General features: G+C 44.5%; 2 protein-coding genes across 2 annotated transcripts; both read right to left on the bottom strand.

Moving 5' to 3' along the window:
* Positions 1-555: 555 nt before the first annotated feature.
* On the bottom strand, positions 556-13,647 carry SCAMP3 (secretory carrier membrane protein 3). Its single transcript, XM_087943715.1, has 8 exons — positions 13,642-13,647; positions 7,073-7,237; positions 6,246-6,374; positions 4,619-4,652; positions 3,418-3,643; positions 2,653-2,754; positions 2,351-2,468; positions 556-1,646 (listed from the first exon to the last, which is right to left on the bottom strand). The coding sequence occupies exons 1-8, from the start codon at positions 13,645-13,647 to the stop codon at positions 1,500-1,502; spliced, it is 927 nt and encodes a 308-aa protein (XP_087799841.1). The 3' UTR covers positions 556-1,499.
* On the bottom strand, positions 13,199-17,062 carry LOC113426967 (uncharacterized). Its single transcript, XM_026689415.2, has 4 exons — positions 16,368-17,062; positions 16,057-16,242; positions 14,407-14,494; positions 13,199-13,911 (listed from the first exon to the last, which is right to left on the bottom strand). Exons 2-4 carry the CDS (start codon positions 16,191-16,193, stop codon positions 13,702-13,704), a joined length of 435 nt encoding a protein of 144 aa, XP_026545200.2. The 5' UTR covers positions 16,194-16,242; positions 16,368-17,062; the 3' UTR covers positions 13,199-13,701.
* Between the last annotated feature and the right edge of the window lie 1,300 nt (positions 17,063-18,362).

The following is an 18,362-nucleotide window of genomic DNA, read 5'->3' as shown; positions in this document are numbered from 1 at the left end:
TGGGGGCCAAGCAAGTCAAATAAAGAGGATGTAGAAATGTAGAGGAATTCACAGACACAGCAAAAGAGACACTGCGGAGAACTATACATTGGGGGAGACGTCCCCCAAATGATGAACACATCAAAGGACCCCAAAACGTGGCCAAAATTAAAGCGGGGAGCCTCCATCAGTCCTGCGTCCCCTCCCTTCTGACAGGCGCTGAAAAAAGAGAAGCAGTCAAAGATGAAAGATTTCAGGTTGCTTCTGATATCCCAATTCTCAAATTTTGGGGTGATTGGAGAATTTATTCATCCGCAAAAAAAAAAACAGCCCTTTTAACTCCGACAGTGGGCGGCGTGTGAACTTGGAAGAAAAAGAACTCAAAAAGATCAGTAACTAAAAAGAAGGCACCACAGAGGCCGAAAAAGCGATCTTAAGAGGCCAGGGGTAGCTTTTGAGCCAAATAAAATTATTCCCGTTGCTAATAAAATGATTTTTTTTTTTAAAGGGAATTCACCTCCCAGCGGCCAGCACTGGCGGGAGAGATCAAAATAAAAGAGAGAAAAAATAAAAAAATAAAAGCAATTTTTTTCAATTTAAGCAACTTTGAAGAAGGTAGGACTTCAACTCCCAGAATTCCCAGCCAGCCAGGGAGCATCCTGGGAGTTGAAGTCCACACGCTTTTAAAAGTTGACCGAGTTTGGAAAACCCACGGCTTAGGGTAGCGTAAGAAGAAAAAAAAAAACTTGAAAAGGCCGTCTTCATTTCGACGGACATCGAGCAGAATTCTACGGATGGATTCACTTTGGCGGTGTCTCTTGAGGGGGTGGGGATTTTAAAAGGGCATGTGGAGACTTCAACCCCCAGAATTCCCCAGCCAGCCTGGGGCAACTCCGGGAGTTGGAAGTCCACGCTTCTTAAAAGATGCTTAAGGGTGAGAAGAAAAAAAAACGCCTTAAATAGGAGGAACGTACGAACGGTGGAGGGGCATGTTGGGCTTAGCAAATTTGCAAAAAATAGGGGATTTTCTGCAGCAGGGAGATGAAAGGAAACTTAAAATTAATTTGGGGAGGATCAGCTCCCCACAGGATTGAAGGCGAAAGAGAAAAGCCAAATATTTTTTTGGGGTGGGGGGGTGGGGAGGGGGCACACGAGCAGGAAGGAAAAGGCCCCTGTTCTTTCCGGTTTGGGCAAATCGGAGAAGTCACAAGCAGAAATACATAAGTGGCTGGATCCTCTGTAAATTTTCAGGCGGAAGGAGGGAAGATTCAAGCCGTGTTCAGGGAGGAATCGTGATCTTCAGAGTTCAGTGCAGCCGGAGTGTGGGTGGTGGTGGATCCGTCGCGGGTTTCCCTGCCGAGATCCCAGACTTGAAATCAGCACAAACGTGGTGATTTCAGGGGGAGGGGACAGGAGGGATTTTCAAGGCCGTGCATTTTGAGGGGATGGGGAGGTTCGTTTCGGTGAAGGAGTCCGGAGAAGTCAGCCGACGGATGACAACCTGCAGGTCACAGTTCCTTTCACGGGGCCTGGAAAGCGTTGGAGGCCGCCCCAGCTGCGGCGTTGGCTGCGGCCGTGCGGACCGTCTGGTTGGACAAAACGCCGGCGGTGAATTCGGCCTGGGCCTTTTGGAAGCTGGCGCCTGTGCGGCGGTAAAGGGAGTGGATCTGTGGGAGAGAGAAGAAAGGTCAGCCGGGGGAGATGGTGGTGCTGGACACGCAACGGACTCACATTTACGACGGTGGCAGAGTTCCCGGAGTCGCGGGATCCCCTTTTGCGGCCTTCTGACGAGCTGGATTCATCGAACAGCTGTCTGACTAACTTAACTAACAGCCGCGGTGTCCGATTCCAGCAGTTACCCTCCATTTAAATCCTGAGTCTTGAGCCAAACTTCCAAAACTTCAAAAGGATTAGGAGTAACCATGCCGGCACTGCTTGGGTGCAACCGACTCTGAAACACGTCATTCATTGTCTCCCTTGACCCTGGTTTTCCCCCACCCCCAGGTGTATCATAATTCATATTCTCCAATGGGACACCTCCATAGCCCAGAGCCATCAATCATGCTCTCCAGTTAGAATTTTGCACGGCAGAATCTCCAGTCACCTAGTTACTATCTTTGAAAACGTTTATGGAATGCACTTTCGGTTTGCAAGCTGCCCACACTGCTCCCCCCTCCCTTTCTGTTGGCAACTCTAAAAAGACCAGAGAAATATTTTATGAGTTGACACGCAGTTCACTTCAGAGACGTGGCCAGAAAAGCCATAAACTAAGGCGACGTTCACTTCACCGGAGTTTGTGCTTAGCCGCGGAAATTCAGAGCCCTGTTGTGGTCACGCGACAAGGACTACCTCTGCTTTCTGCTCTACTCACCCGTTTCAACATGATGATGCCCAGCCCAGCAATTATGGTGAACAACACGGAGACAAGGATCATGAAAATGCCCACCCCTGGGTGACTGCTCAGGGCGCTGAAGGTGATAATCCAACCGCTGCGGGACAGGAAAACAGAGGAAATCAAAAACTTCAAGGAAGGAAAACAGGGCCGTGCCACGTTGGACAAGCCACTGCTGGATCTGCTTGCTATCGAAATTTGGGAGCTGAGAAGCAAAGATGCACCTCGGATCTAGGCGCCGACCCCCCTGACCAGATTCCGTTTTAGGATCCGTCCCTTACCTGAAGCCCCAACCGGGAATCCCAACGGCCTGCAGGACGTACATCACGTTTTGGGCGAAGAAGATGAAGAAGAAGACGAAGAAGTTGAAAGAGCTGTCACTCCTGCCATCGAAGGAGGGAGGGAGAGAGGGAGGGAGAGAGAGAGAGAGAGAGAGAGAGAGAGAGGGAGAGATATGGAGGAAAACAAACATTGCTCGCCCGTATTTTATTTTTTTAGTTGATTTGCGCCGCGCTTTTACTATGTCTACAAATAATTCAAGACGGTGAACATCAACAATAACACACCGATTTTCACCACCACCACACAGGGTTGAGTGGAGAAGGCGGGGACTGGCTCGAAGTCAAGTAACCAAAGTCAAGTTGGTTTTCAGGTCTAGAACTAGCACTCACGGCCTGGTCCAAAGTCACCTAGCTGGCTTTTGTGTCTAAAGTAGAACTAGAACTCAGCGTCTCCTGGTAATTGTCCCAAAGTCACCCAACTATTTTCCATGTCTAAGGAGGGACTAGAAATCACTGTCTCCCAGGGATTAGCCTAAATTCTCCCAGCCCGCTTTTTGCGTCTAATGCAGGACTAGAACTCTCCGTCTCCCGGTAATTGTGCCAAAGTCACCCAGCCGGCTTTTTGTGCCTAATGCAGGACTAGAACTCTCTTGTCTCCTGGCGAGTTCTAGTTTGCCACCTCGTTTCCCCCCTTTCTCTTAAAAGCTTGATCTAAGCCACGGCTGATTCCTACCCCCAAGTAAGAGCGACGCGACGCCGACGTACCGGAAAGCTTTGTACATGGGCCGGTACCAGCACATGAAGGAGCAAGGCGTGAAAATCAAGGCCCAGAGGATGGAGAGGCCGAATCCGGAACCGCCCGTGGAATCCACGCAGAACCAGATCAGCGAGGCCAGGAAGTTGATGAAAAGGCCCACCGTGCTGGCTGTCAAAAATTCAATGGAAATTAAAATAATAAAATAGCACACCAGAAAAACACACAGATCAGCAACTGTGTCAACTCATGAAATATTTCCGTGGTTGTTTTAGAGTTGCCAACCGAAAGGGGGTTGAAAGAGCAGTGCGGCACCTTGGAAACCGAAAGCGCATTCCATAAATAGTTTTCCAAAGATAGGTAACGAGGTGACTGAAGTTTCTGCCATGCAAAATTCTAACTGGAGAGCCTGACTGATGACTCTGGGCTATGGATGGGTCCCATTGGAGAATATGAATTAGGATACACCCAGAGGGGTGGGGGAAGAAAACCAGGGTCAAGGGTGGCAGTGAATGATGTGCCTCAGAGTCGGCTACACCTAGGCAGTGCCGGCATGTGAACTCCCAATAAATTCCTCTTTAAATTTTGGAAGTTTGGCTCGAGGCTCATGATTTAATTCAGGGCAATTGCCGGAATCCTGACAGCGTCTAAAATTTTGATCGCTGTGACTGTGGGGAATAAGTCAGCGCAAAGCACGGCCCTAAGTCCCTTTTTGTTCAGTGCCGTCGTAACTGCAAACACGGTCACTAAAAACGAACTGCCGTAAGTCAAGGACTTGCCCGCACGTACGTAAAATATATACATATACATAAACATATATATACACATATATATACATATTGTGTCTGTGTGTGTGTGTGTGTGTATAGATAGATAGATAGATAGATAGATAGATAGATAGATAGATAGATAGATAGATAGATAGATAGAGATAGATAGATAGAGATAGAATGATAGATAGATAGATAGATAGATAGATAGATAGATAGATAGATAGATAGATAGATAGACAGACAGACAGACAGACAGACAGACGGAAATATCCTGGTAGATAGATAGATAGATAGATAGATAGATAGATAGATAAAGATAGATAGATAGATAGATAGATAGATAGATAGATAGATAGATAGATAGATGATAGATGGATGGATGGATGGATGGATGGATAGATAGATAGATAGATAGATAGATAGATAGATAGATATATTTTTAAGAGGTCGGCCTTAGCTGCGGTGGCTGCTTCCTTCACGGGGAAAAAACCAGAAAGAATGTGTCAGGATTCCGGAGTTGCCCCCAATGAAATCCTGAGTCTCGAGCCAAGCTTCCAAAAAACTTCAAAAGGATTTATTGAGAGTAAACATGCCAGCACTCTCTTGGGTGCAGCCGACTCTACAGACGCATAGTTCATTGTCGCCTTTGACCCTGGTTTTCCCTCCATCTCCTGGGTGTATCCTAATTCATATCCTCCAATGGGACACCTCCATAGCCCAGAGTCATCCATCTGGCTCTTCAGTTAGATTTTTGCACGGCAGAAACTTCAGTCACTTAGTGACTTTGAAAACATTTATGGAATGCACTTTGGTTTCCAAGCTGCCGCACTGCTCCACCCTCCCTTTAGGCAACTCTAAAAAGACCATAGAAATATTTTAGAATGATGGGATGGAGCGGCAGTGCCACCCAGTGCTGGCCGCGTGAGAGGGTAGCTGCCCGATGCACTTCAAGGCAGCTTGGAAGCGTCCAATTAACTGCAAAGCATTTGAGTGGGAAAATCTTTTTTTAATTATCCCACCCTAGAACTCCCAGTCTCCTAGTGATTGGTGCAAAGTCACCCAGCTGTCTTTCATAGCTAAGGCGGGACTAGAATTCCCAGTCTCCTGGTGATTGGCCCAAAGTCACCCAGCTGTCTTTCATAGCTAAGGCGGGACTAGAATTCCCAGTCTCCTGGTGATTGGTGCAAAGTCACCCGGCTGTCTTTCATGCCTAAGGTGGAACTAGAACTCCCAGTCTCGTAGTGATTGGCGCAAAGTCACCCAGCTGTCTTTCATGCTGAAGGCAGGACTAGAACTCCCAGTCTCCTAGTGATTGGTGCAAAATCACCCAGCTGTCTTTCATAGCTAAGGCGGGACTAGAATTCCCAGTCTCCTGGTGATTGGTGCAAAGTCACCCAGCTGTCTTTCATGCCTTTGGTGGGACTAGAACTCCCAGTCTCCTAGTGATTGGCGCAAAGTCACCCAGCTGTCTTTCATGCCTAAGGCGGGACTAGAACTCCCAGTCTCCTGGTGATTGGCCCAAAGTCACCCAGCTGTCTTTCATGCCGAAGGCGGGACTAGAACTCCCAGTCTCCTGGTGATTGGCCCAAAGTCACCCAGCTGTCTTTCATGCCTTTGGCGGGACTAGAACTCCCAGTCTCCTAGTGATTGGCGCAAAGTCACCCAGCTGTCTTTCATGCCTAAGGCGGGACTAGAACTCCCAGTCTCCTAGTGATTGGTGCAAAATCACCCAGCTGTCTTTCATGCCAAAGGCGGGACTAGAACTCCCAGTCTCCTGGTGATTGGCCCAAAGTCACCCAGCTGTCTTTCATGCCGAAGGCGGGACTAGAACTCACTACCTCCTGGTGATTTGCCCAAAGTTATTCAGCTGGCTTTCATGCCTAAGATAGGTCCGCTTTCTAGCCTGGAACCTTCCCTACTAGACCAAACTGCCAATTTCACCCCAAATATTTTTTGCCAATTTTAGCCCAAAATTTACTTTTCTATTTTTACCAATATTTCAACGTTTTACCTCTTCAGAATGTGCTTTTCTCTCTCTCTCTCATTCTCTCTCTCTCTCTCCTTACCTGTGTCCCGTACGAGCCGTAATTTTTGGGCTCCGCATTGTTGTGTTTCTTGGGCACCTCCAAGGCAGGAACTGTGGGCACAGAAGGGATGGTGGGAGCCGAGGGCGGGGGCTGGTATGGCGGGGGAAGCTACCCCAAGACAAGGGGTGGGAAAAAAAAAGAGAGAGAGAAATCTCAAATTTCTGCAGAAGGCGACTCATTTAACAAGTTCCCAGCTGTAGTCGTAAGTTATAAATCAGGTGGAATTCCAAATCCCTAGTGCTTCCTCTTAAAAAGCATGAAATAACAAGTTTGTAGCTCCTGTAGCTGTGTAATCTTTCCCGACAGGCGGTCGAATCTGTATTATACCCATTTTACAGGTGGGGAACACTGAGGCCAAGAACACCAATTAGAGCCCCCTGGTGGGATTTGGAGCAGTACTGAAATTCTAACCAGGGCCTTGCAGCTCACTCCGATTGACAAATCAGATTAGATTACAGATAATCAGAGTTGGAAGGGACCTTGTAGGTCATCTAGTCCAACCCCCCCACACACCTACACCATGCCTGACAAACGGCAGTCCAATCTCCTCTTGAAAGCCTCAAATGCCTTGCATGAAGAAATGAACAAAAGCCATCTTTAGTGGCGGGGAAATACAGCTGCTCCTAGAAAGAAAAGCCAGCTCATGTTTCTAGACCTCATGAAGGCAGATTCTGAAAGCCCGGAGAGGGAGCCGCTGCAAGGATATCCCCATTGAAAGCAAAGCCAGAAGGCCCATAAAATGCAAACACAGCATTTTATACCCCCCACCCCACCCAATTCCCCCAAAGATCGAGCAATCGACTCACCCCCGAATTATCAAAAGGATTATATACATCCAGGGTAGCATAATCAGTATTCGGCCGGTGTTGAATTATGCCTGGATCCTTAAAGGAAGAAAAAAAAAAAGAGAGAGTGAGTTGATTAAATAAAAAAGAAAATTTATTTATATTTGTACCACTCCTTCCTAGAAACTAACCCAAGTTTTGGGTTTGGAAATCTGAAGGATATTAACTAGGTTTCTAACAGCTGCAAAGGAAAACAAGAAATGGCTTCTTCACATATTGTAATTTTTTTCTTCCTCTTTTCCTTGATGTGTTTCGTTCCCTGTTTCTTTTTTCTCTCTCTCTCTTCTTTCCTCTTCTTTCTTTTTATTATCCTTGTTTTTCTTTTCCTTGGAAAATATTTTCGTCAACAAAAAGTACACACACACAAAATATACGTGTGTGTATAAATATATAAATACACAGACAATTCTTGACTTATTCGTTTAGCAACCGTTCGAAGTTAAAACAGCACTGAAAAAAGGGAGGGACTTAAGGACCGATTTTCACACTTACGACCGTTGCAGAACCCTCATGGCTGTGTGATCAAAATTCAGATGCTTGGCAACTGACGTGTATTTATGACGGGGTCATATGATCCTGTTTGGTGATCTTAACAAGCAAAGTTAGGAAGCCAGATTCACTTAACAACCTGGTGACTAATTCAGCAACCGCTGTGATTCACTTAACCAGTCTGGCACAAAAAAGGTCATAAAATGAGGGGGGGAAAATTCACTTAATAACTATCTCACTTAGCAACAGACATTCTGGGATCAATTGTGGTTGTAATTCGAGGTCTGTCTCTATCACCGGATTTTGTGAGCTGCAGCTCCCTTCCTAAGAGGCAAATATGTTAGCAAGGCTCACTTGCTAACAAGATGGATGAAATACTCCTTTGAAATAGGTGCAATTAGGATTTCTACAACTCAGCAGTTCTCTGTTTTACTGAAACCTGGCTTAATGCAGAAATTCATGATGACAACAGCATATACATCCCAGGATTTCTGATATTTAGATCAGATAGAATATCCCATATTAAAGGCCTCTTTGATCAAATCTGCTAATCGGGAAGAAAGATCTAAGCAGATTCCTCCCGATTTAGGGCCACAGGGCTCTCTCCCAAACAATTCTTCAGGAACGTTCCTCGTGAAATTGCAATTTTATTTGCATCTTTAACCCACCACGTCTTTCTTCTCCAGCTGGTGATTTCAGGTGGGCTCTAAGTTGCAGTTAAAGATAGCCTGCTCCTGAAACTGAAGGCTCCATCCAGGCCATGCCCAGCTCATAGACTCTTTCGGAGAAAACTTTTTTCAAAGTTTTTTTTAAAAAACAAGTTAAAATCTTTTATTTACTTTTCACCAATTGCATGCCACGCAAGAGGGGGAAAAAAAAACCCACAATAGACTTTATTAACAAACAAGGTCAGCCACGTTATTCATTGCCTATTTATTGTGAAATAGGTTGGGGAAATATTATTTCGACACCCTCTTTTCTCCCTTCCCCCATCCCCAAAAAGTGGTTTGCCCCAAATCTCTGCTGGCTTTAAATAAGGAAGTAGTAAGCATGTTCTGTGACTTTTTTTTTTTTTCCAGAAACCAGAGTATTCCAAAGGAGGCCAAAATAAAGCCAAGATAGATGCAAAAAAGCAACATTATTTGAAGCGTCTCTTCCCCCCCCCCCAAATGTGGTTTCTCCTCCCTCCCACACTTTTAAAAATAAATTTGTTATTATCCAAAAAGGGACCAAAGTCCTGAATGGCTTTGGCCAAATAAGAGTGTTGTTGTGCAGTTAAAGGGGTGATTGTGTGATAAATATAAACGCTCTTTTATCTCGTCAGCAAAAGACAAAATTTTGCTAATTCTCCCCCCCCACTTCGTAATGAATAGAACCGATAAACAGCCAATTGCCAGGCTGGTTATTCCAACACTAATTCAGCTGAAACGCAGCAAAGCAGAAATAAAGAGTTCGATTCCCGATAAAGGGTAATATTTTGAGCAGCTTGGCTCATTGTCCTTAAAGATGGTTTTTGTGGGTTGGGCTCCATGGTGGCTTACTTGCCAAACTATGATGAAGCTCAAGAATGGTGGGAAGGAAGGAAGGAAGGAAGGAAGGAAGGAAGGAAGGAAGGAAGGAAGGAAGGAAGGAAGGAAGGAAGGAAGGAAGGAAGGAAGGAAGGAAACAGAGAGAGAAATAGAAGACGAAAGAAGAAAAAGAGAGAAAGAAGAGAAGGGATAAAGGATGGAAGGAGGGAAGAAGAGGGAGAGAGAGAGAGGAGAGGGAGGGAGGGAAAGAAGAATGGAAGGAAAAAAGGAAGGGAGGAGGGAGGGAGAGCGGGAAGGAAGGAAGAAGAAGGGCAGGCGGGAGGAAGGGGGAATGAGAGAAACAGATGAAAAGAAAGAAAAGAGAGAAAAAGAGGAGGAAAGGATGGAAGGAAAAAAGGAAGGGAGGGAGGGAAGGAAGAAGAAAGGAGGGAGGGAGGGAAGGCAGGCAGGCAGGCAGGCGGGAGAGAGGGAATGAGAGAAACAGATAAAAAGAGAGAAAGAAAAGAGAGAAAGGATGGAAAGATGGAAGGAAGGAAGGGAGGGAGGAGGGAGGGACGGAAGGAAGGAAGGAAGAAGGGGAGGGAGGGGGAATGAGAGAAACAGATAAAAAGAGAGAAAGAAAAGAGAGGAAGGATGGAAGAATGGAAGGAAGGAAGAAAGGGAGGGAGGAGGGAGGGACGGAAGGAAGGAAGGAAGAAGGAAGGAGGAAGGAGGGAGGGGAATGAGAGAAACAGATAAAAGAGAAAAGAAAAAGAGAGAAAGGATGGAAAAATGGAAGGAAGAAAGGAAGGGAGAGAAGGAGGAAGGAAGGAATAAACAGATGGAAATGGAAGAAATGAAGGAAGGAAGGGTTTTTGTCCCCCCGCCCCATTCCTTTGGACTCTCGAGCATCCCTCAGGAAGACATTTAAGATTTAAAAAGCCGGCCCTGTTTTCATGCTACTCCCTCCCTCCCTCCCTCACTGAGGACTAGAACCTTTGCCTTCCCATTCTCACAGTTGGGGGTGGCGGGAGGGCCCACTGCCCCCAAAAAGACTCGGCCTGGCCTCCCCATCTCAAGCCTCTCTCCCTTCTCAACCCAAAGACATTCCTGGGCCGGGCAAACCCCGTTTCCTTTCCCTTGAGCCAGCCTACCTCGCAGGGCTGTCGTTAGCGGAGGCGGGGGGAGGAGATAAAGAGGCTGGCACGGGCTAAACCCAAGCCTAACCCCGGCTTTAACCCCGGATTGGGGCGGGGGAGGGGAGAGCAGCTACCCTGGGGGAATCCCCCAAACCTCTCCCCCCCCCCCACGCTACGCACCTGGAAGGATTCCCCGCGTCCCCCTCGAAAGGGTTCCCCCTCCGTTCTGGCTCATGCCCGCTGTTCTGCCTCGCTCCCTCCCCTCCCTCCGCGACGGGCTCTGCCGTTCCTTCCGCTTTGCCCGCAGAGAGAGAGAGAGAGAGGGAGAGAGAGAGAGAGAGACGCTCCACGCTGATTGGCCGGACGGGCCCTGCGCGTCACCCCCACGAGCTGGGTGGGGATTCCCCCTGCGCGTGACGGGCGGGACGACGCCCGCGCACGCGCGCGCCGAGGGAGGTGTGGGGGGGACCGACGGGAAATGTAGTCCGCGCCAGGTCAGAAAGCCGAGATTTAAAAACGTCCGGGAATCTGGTTTAATGAGGGTTAGCAATGGAAAGGGGCTTATTTATTTTTTTGCAGCGAGTTGTGTTTTGAAATGCCTTTTAGATTTGGTTATATTATATAGGCTTCTTTTCCATCGTTGCTTTCATGGAATGGCAGAGCTGGAACGGCCCTTGGAGGTCATCTAGTCCAACCCCCTGCTTTTTAACCAAGTCTGGTTGCTTTATTGCCTGTAGGCAGATGGGCAGCTGTATACACTTAATCATGCTAATAATAATAATAAGGCAATAAACGCACACACACACATGCGTAAAAGGTTTAAACGTGGTTAGTGGATCAATCCACAACTTAAAAGGCTTCATAAACTAGTTCTCGACTTGCGATGGGAGGGCCAAAAGTCCTGTTTGCTAAATGAGGGCAGTTGTTAAGTGAGCCGTGCTCCATTTTGCGACCTTCCTCGCCACAGGGGTTAAGTGAACCGCTGCGGTTCTTAAGTTAGTGACGTGGTTGTTAAGTGAATCCGGAGAGAGACAAGAGAGAGAGACAGGGAGAGGAGAGGAGAGGAGAGAAGAAGGCAAAAGAAAGATTAACAAAATATGGAATAGAATATAGAATCAAATAGAAAATAGGATAAGATAGGATAGAAAAGAAGAGAAGAGAAGAGAGAAGAGAAAAAGAGAAAAAGAGAAAAGAAAGATGAGAAAGAGAAAAGAAAGAGAAAAGAGAAAGAGAAAAGAGAAAGAGAAAAAGAGAAAGAGAAGAGAAAGAGAAGAGAGAGAAGAGAAAAAGAAAAGAGAAGAAGAGAATGGAAAGAAAGAGAAAGAAAGAAGAGAAAGAGAAAGAAGAGAAAAAAAGAAGAGAAAGAGAAGAAAAAAGAAAAGAAAAGAAAAGAAAGAAAGATGAGAAAGAGAAAAGAGAAAGAGAAAGAGAAGAGAGAGAAGAGAAAAAGAGAAAGAGAAAAGAAAGAGAAAAGAAAGATAAGAGAAAAGAGAAAGAAAAAGAGAAAGAGAAGAGAGAGAAGAGAAAGATGAGAAAGAGAAGAGAAGAGAAGAAAAAAAGAAAAAGAGAAGAGAAAGAGGAGAGAAGAGAAAGAAAAGAGAAAGAAAAAAGAAAAGAGAAGAGAAAGAAGAGAAAAAAGAGAAGAGAAAGAAAGAGAATAGAAAAGGAGAGGAGAGGAGAAAAGAAAGGAGAAAAAGAAAAAGAAGAAAGAGAGAAAGAGAAAAGAAAGAGAATAGAAAGTGAGGAAGAAGAGGAGAGGAGAAAGAGAAGAAGAACGTGAAGCTTCCTGATCAATCACGGACCTTCCTTCGCCCCACTTCACTCACAAAGTTGTGTGGTTGTGTATGGAAAAGCGGAAGAGGAGGAAACGCAACACACCACCTTCAGCAGCCAATCTCAAGGAAAGACGGGATTTTAATCTGACGAATAAATACAGAGATTTAATTCCAATCAGCGTTTTTGGGCAAGGGCTTGGAGTTGGACGAAGGCGGTTTTCCTTGCGGGATGTGGGTGTGAGTCTCGGGACAGCGGTGAAGAGAGAGGGGTTAGTCATGTCCAGGTAGTCCTCGACTTACAACGGTTCGTTTAGCGACCGTTCGAAGGGATGACGGCCCTGGGGGGAAAGGGGGCCGTTTTTCAGAGTTAATCCGACCTTGGTTAGCATCCTCACAAGATCAAACTTGGACGACGTTTTAGACTTTGTGGACTTTCAACTCCCAGAATTCCCCAGCCAGCCATGGGGAGGGAATATGTAAAGAAGCCATTTCTTGTTTTTCTTTGCAGCCGTTAGAAACCTAGTTAATATTCTTCAGATTTCCAAAATGGGAGCTCTTTTTTAAAGCAGTACATCTCAAAATCGCCCATTCATTTTTTCTCCCGGTTTTGACAAAAAGTTCCCAAACTTTTATTTAAAAAATAAATTTTTTTGTTCTTTTTGCAAATCGGCCCAGTCTGCCCAACCTCAATGTTTGCCATTTCTACCCCCCTCTTTCTTCACAATCCCCTCATCCATGATTGTGTATTTCTGCATTTTTCTTCCGCCTTGATGCGTTCTTTTTTTTAAAAAAAAAATAATTATTCTTTAAAATCAACAATACAAAACTCTCGTTTCTATTAACAGTACCTGGGTTCTAACGCCAAGGAGACAGAGGCTTAAAATTGGGATCAATAAATAAAATAATAGACTCGCCACGCTTCCCACAGGGAAAACTGTTCCGCAAATGAAAGCTGAATGCCTTTGGATCTAATCTGAAAAGAGGTCGTTCAGTTTGGGGGGAGAAAAATAATATTTTGGGAGCAAAAAGAAGGGAAGGAATTTTGCAATTGCTTTGGCTTTTGCTTCAAAATGCAAAGAGAAGAGAAACTTGGATTGGTTTCTAGGAAGGAGTGGTACAAATAGAAGTAAATTTTCTTTTTTTTATTTAATCGCCTCACTCTCCTTTTTTCCCCCCCCTCCTTCTAAGGATCCGGGCATAATTCAACACTGGCCGAATACATATAATCCTTTTGATCATTCAGGGGGGGGGGTGAGTCGATTGCTCGTGTGATTGAAATTGAGATGATTGGCAACTGACTCATACTTACGACGGGCTGCATTTTGACGAGCCAAGTCAAAGGGGAAAACCAGATTCACGTAACAACTTCTGGAACGGGAGGGATTCTCTTTAAACACCCGTGGCAAGAAAAGGGTCATAGAATGGGACGGGGCCAATGTCTCGCTGTGCAACAGACGTCTTGAGACTCCGTTGTGGTCGGAAGTCGAGGATTACCTCTACAAGGGCTACAGAGCCACCTCGGCCCTATGGAGGGGGGTCTTCATCCAAAGCCCCCTTTTCCTACCAAGACATTTCCAACGTTCGTGGGTCCAAGCAGCCTTCCAAAAGTCCGGCCGTACCCCCATCCCGTCCCAAATATTTCAATGTATTGGCTGCATATCCTCAGAAAAAAGCCCCTTTCACATGAGACGGCATTGCCCCAGGCGTGGGAAAGACTGCGCTGGGCTCTGGAGGCTTGTTGGCCAGGAGTCAAAATCGATCCCGCTGGGGAGGTTGGGAGGGACTACTGGCCAGGCCGCGGCGTTGGGTTGCACGATGCTCCGGAGGTCTCGGGGCAGCAGCGGAGGTTTTGCCCCTGCGACTCCCAGCTGCTTTTCGTCGGCCGGGTTCTGAGAGAAGGAGGAGGAGAAAGAGAAAGGTCAGAAACGTCAGCCGGAATAGAGCGGGGAAGGGAGCTTGGAAGGTCTTCTAGTCCAGCCCCCGCTGCTCAAGTAGGAAACCCTACTTTCGGACAAAAGGCTGTCCAATCTCTTCTTAAAAACCTCCCAGTGACGGGGAAGGCAGGCAGGCAGGCAGGAAGAAAGGAAGGAAGGAAAGTCGCAAAAGGGGATCACGTAACTCCGGGACACTTCAACCGTCATAAATATGAGTCAAGTGTCTGAATTTGGATCGTGTGAGTGCGGGGGAGGCTGCAGCGGTCGTTTAAGTGAGAAAAAAGTCACTTTTTTTCAGCGCCGTTTTGACTTCGGCCTCTAAACGAACGGTTGTTACGTCGAGGAGTGGGCTGTGTTTTATTCATCTGGGCGTAATTGGAGGACTACCTCGAATTTGCATTGGGAAAGCCGGTCCAGAAGGCAAAATAAAAAATAAAAAAAAAATCTCACCTTTGGGAGGTTGTATTTCTCCCGCAAATGAGCTCTGAGAGAAGCACGCTGGGTTTTCTGTCGGGCAAAAGCTGCATCTCGTTCGGCCCTGGCAAAGGAAGACGAAGAGAACGGGGTTTCAGAAAGAAGATGATAGAGTTGGAAGGGACCTTGTAGGTCATCTAGTCCAACCCCCTCCCCCAGCCAAGCGGGAGACCCTGCACCATTTCTGACAAATGGCAGTCCAATCTCTTCTTGAAAGCCTCCAGTGATGAAGCTCCCACAACTTCTGAGGGCAACTTCTGTTCCGTGGGTTGATTGTTCTCACTATCAGAATGTTTCTCCTTATTTCCAGGTTGAATCTCTCCTTGTTCAGTTTCCATCCATTATTCCTTGTCTGGCCTTCGGGGGCTTTGAAAAACAGCTTGACCCCTTCCTCCTCTCTGGGGCAGCCCCTCAAATATTGGAAGGCTGCTCTCCTGTCTCCCCTGGTCCTTCTCTTCCCTAGACTAGCCAGGCCCAGTTCCTGCAACCGTCCGTCGTATGTTTGAGCCTCCAGTCCCCTCATCCTCCTGGTTGCTCTTCTCTGCATACTTTCTAGTACCTTTCCTATTTCCATCTATTTTATTATCTACCTATCTACCTACCTACCTACCGTCCTTTCCATCTATCCATCCATCCATCCATCTCAACTACTTAACAAAGCAATTTAGCTGTTCTGTTTCAAACAGTTTGCTTGGCTGACTCCTGTCTCTTCCCAAAGGAGAACTTTTGCACCACACTTACTTCTTCTTCTTTTTTTGTAAGTTTTATTTGAGTTTTCACAAAAGGAAAAGAAATACAAATAAAACATCTTTTTTGAAAGCAGCATAATCCCGGGTTACATCTCTTCGTACAGACACAAATTCAGGTTCATGCTCATTTTTATATTCCATTCCATATCTTATTACTATTCGACATTTTCTACATAGATTCTCCCCTCTTTTAACTTTCTTAATTTAATTTTATTTTATTTCATCTCAATTCAAATCATTGCACTTATATTCTTTGTCTGTCCTGTTTCAGCTGTCTACTATCTACTATCTGTCTACTATCTACTATGGTCAATGTCTGGAATACTCTACCCGACTCTGTAGTTTCTTCCCCAAACCCCAAAAACTTTAACCTTAGACTGTCTACTATTGACCTCACCCCTTTCCTAAGAGGTCTGTAGGGCGTGCATAAGCGCACCAATGTGCCTACCGTCCCTGTCCTATTGTTTCTCTTATTCTTTTATTTTTCTTATATGTACCCATTTCATGTATTCACAACTATGTATACACTTATACTTATTATCTTGTAAACAATTGGCAAATCAAATAAATAAATATCTTTTCTCACTAAACAAAATTTCTCCTGTAATCACTCATTGGAGTATGACGCCTTTATATCTTTCCCCTAAAATTATAACACTTAATACATAACTTCCATTCGGATTCTGCTTGGTACATTCTAAAACTACACACTATATTTTTAAAAAGAGAAAAAATTATAAATATATAATTAAAACAACAATCCATTCCAATTCAATTCTACCATTATTAATATTAATATTCATTTAAATCTTAACATTTTACACATTACTTTTCAAATAAATGCCATACTTCTATGGGAACAACGCACCACACTTACTTCTGTCTTGGGTGGCTCTGTAGCTTGACTGGCTCCCAGCTGTGGCTTCTCTGGACGCCCATGTCTTTGTCCTTGGCGGAATCCGTCGAGAAGTCGCACAGCAGTTGTTTGACTGTGTCCCCCAACCCTGATCTCATGGTTCAAGACAGGAGCCGAGTGGAGAAAGAGGCTGTTTGGCAACCGGGACTGAAAAAGCAACGTAAAGCAGCTCCGTAAAAGAGGCATCCAACACTTTCTCCCTCCATCACAACCGCGCAAAGCCTACACCCCAACCGATACTCTCATTTTTCCATAAAAAACGAGGGACTCACAAAGAGGTAAATCCTCCAGTAGTTCAGCTTCTCTTGGCGTAGGAGACAGATCTTCACTCTCCCAGCGTGGCCAAAGGGTGATTAAAAAATATCTCGTCTGCTCAAGATCTTTTAAGTGGAGATCAGGGGGAGACCAGGATTTCTTTGATCCACTTGTGTGACAGCTGGCGAGACTCGGGGGACAGATGGTACGGTGAGTGGAGCTGTTGGGAAGGTAGCTCGTGCCCTTGTCTGGAGGACAAACAGCTTCAGGTATTCAGTCTTTCTCAGATAAAACAGCAAGGTGCTAGTCCTCAATGGATTTGGGCCCAAGAGAACCAGGGCTAAAAGCAGATCCCAAACTAGCTTATTTTTATTTTTTAGGGTTGAGAGTCAGTCTGCAACTTCTTGTGGTACCTTAAGGACAAATAGATGTACTGGAGGTAGGAGGAAGGGAGGCCGTTTGGGTTAAGGCATGAAGGCTAGCAACCGGGAGACGGGGAGTTCTAGTCCTGCCTCAGATGACCTTTGGGCCAGCCACTTTCTGTCAGCTCTAAGGAGGAGACAATGGCAGACCTCTTTCTGAAAAACCTGGTCGAGAAAACTGCAGGGATTTGCCCAGGCAGACGCCGAAGATCTGACAAGATTGAAAAGAAAGGAGAGAGAGAGAGAAAGAGAGAGAGAAATACACAGAGAAAAAAATTAGATAATTAGATGAATAATAGAGATGGATAGATAGGAGATAGATAGCTAGATATGGATAACAGATAATACATGATAGACAGATAGATAAAATAGATTAGATGGATAATAGATAATATGTGATAGATATAGATTAGATGGATAATATAGATAGATAGATAGATAGATAGATAGATAGATAGATAGATAGATAGATAGAGATAGATAAAATAGATTAGATGGATAATAGATAATATGTGATAGATATAGATTAGATGGATAATAGATAATAGATATAGATTAGATGGATAATAATGATAGATAGATATAGTGATAGATAAGATAGATTAGATGGATAATAGATAATATGTGATAGATATAGATTAGATGGATAATAATGATAGATAGATAGATAGATAGATAGATAGATAGATAGATAGATAGTGATAGATAAGATAGATTAGATGGATAATAGATAATATGTGATAGATATAGATTAGATGGATAATAATGATAGATAGATAGATAGATAGATAGATAGATAGATAGATAGATAGATAGTGATAGATAAGATAGATTAGATGGATAATAGATAATATGTGATAGATATAGATTAGATGGATAATAATGATAGATAGATAGATAGATAGATAGATAGATAGATAGATAGATATAGATATAGATAGATAAGATAGATAGATAGTGATAGATAAGATAGATTGGATAATAAATGTGATATAGGTGATAGATTAGATGGATAGTAGATAATATGAGATAGATATATAGATTAGATGGATAATAATGATAGATAGTGATAGATATGATAGATTAGATGGATAATAAATGTGATAGATATAGGTGATAGATTAGATGGATAATAGATAATATGTGATATTTATATATATAGATGGTGATAAATTAGGTGGATAATAGATAATATATAATAGATGGTGATAGATTAGATGGATAATAAATGTGATATAGATGATAGATTAGATGGATAATAGATAATATGTGATATAGATAGATATAGATGGTGATAGATTAGACGGATAATAAATATGTGATAAAGAAACAGATACCCACAATTCCTTGACACATAATGCTAAAAACATGTATTACAATAATGACAACAGGAACAGTACCCGCAGCTGTGACCGAACTGAAAAGATTCCTCAACCAAAGTAAGATTGACCAAAGCCAGTGTGAACATTGCTTAATGCTTGTCAAGCAAAACTAGAACGGCAGCTGGAAAAGTCTTTGTGGCACGATGACCCACAATCCCACGGAGAATGATGAAAGGTTTATAAGAAACAGGCTGAAGGCGCCAGCTGC

The sequence above is a fragment of the Notechis scutatus genome, chromosome 14, assembly GCF_049901735.1.
Source record: "Notechis scutatus isolate UNSWTSFEM ecotype Mainland chromosome 14, rNotScu1.2, whole genome shotgun sequence".
Lineage (NCBI taxonomy): Eukaryota > Metazoa > Chordata > Lepidosauria > Squamata > Elapidae > Notechis > Notechis scutatus.
Note: the sequence above shows the minus strand (reverse complement) of the source record. Positions and strands in the feature narration are given on the sequence as shown.

Excerpts from the sequence above, each read along its gene's own strand:
- SCAMP3 (XM_087943715.1), bottom strand. Across the intron at positions 3,644-4,618 it reads AGCTAAGGCCGACCTCTTAA|TTGCTGATCTGTGTGTTTTT; the intron begins AAATATATCTAT and ends GAGTTGACACAG. Across the intron at positions 2,469-2,652 it reads ATTCCCGGTTGGGGCTTCAG|CGGTTGGATTATCACCTTCA; the intron begins GTAAGGGACGGA and ends CCTGTCCCGCAG.
- LOC113426967 (XM_026689415.2), bottom strand. The coding sequence starts at position 16,193 with ATGAGATCAGGGTTGGGGGACACAGTCAAACAACTGCTGTGCGACTTC. Across the intron at positions 14,495-16,056 it reads CAGAGCCACCCAAGACAGAA|GGCCGAACGAGATGCAGCTT; the intron begins GTAAGTGTGGTG and ends TTCCTTTGCCAG. Across the intron at positions 13,912-14,406 it reads AGAAATACAACCTCCCAAAG|AACCCGGCCGACGAAAAGCA; the intron begins GTGAGATTTTTT and ends TCCTTCTCTCAG.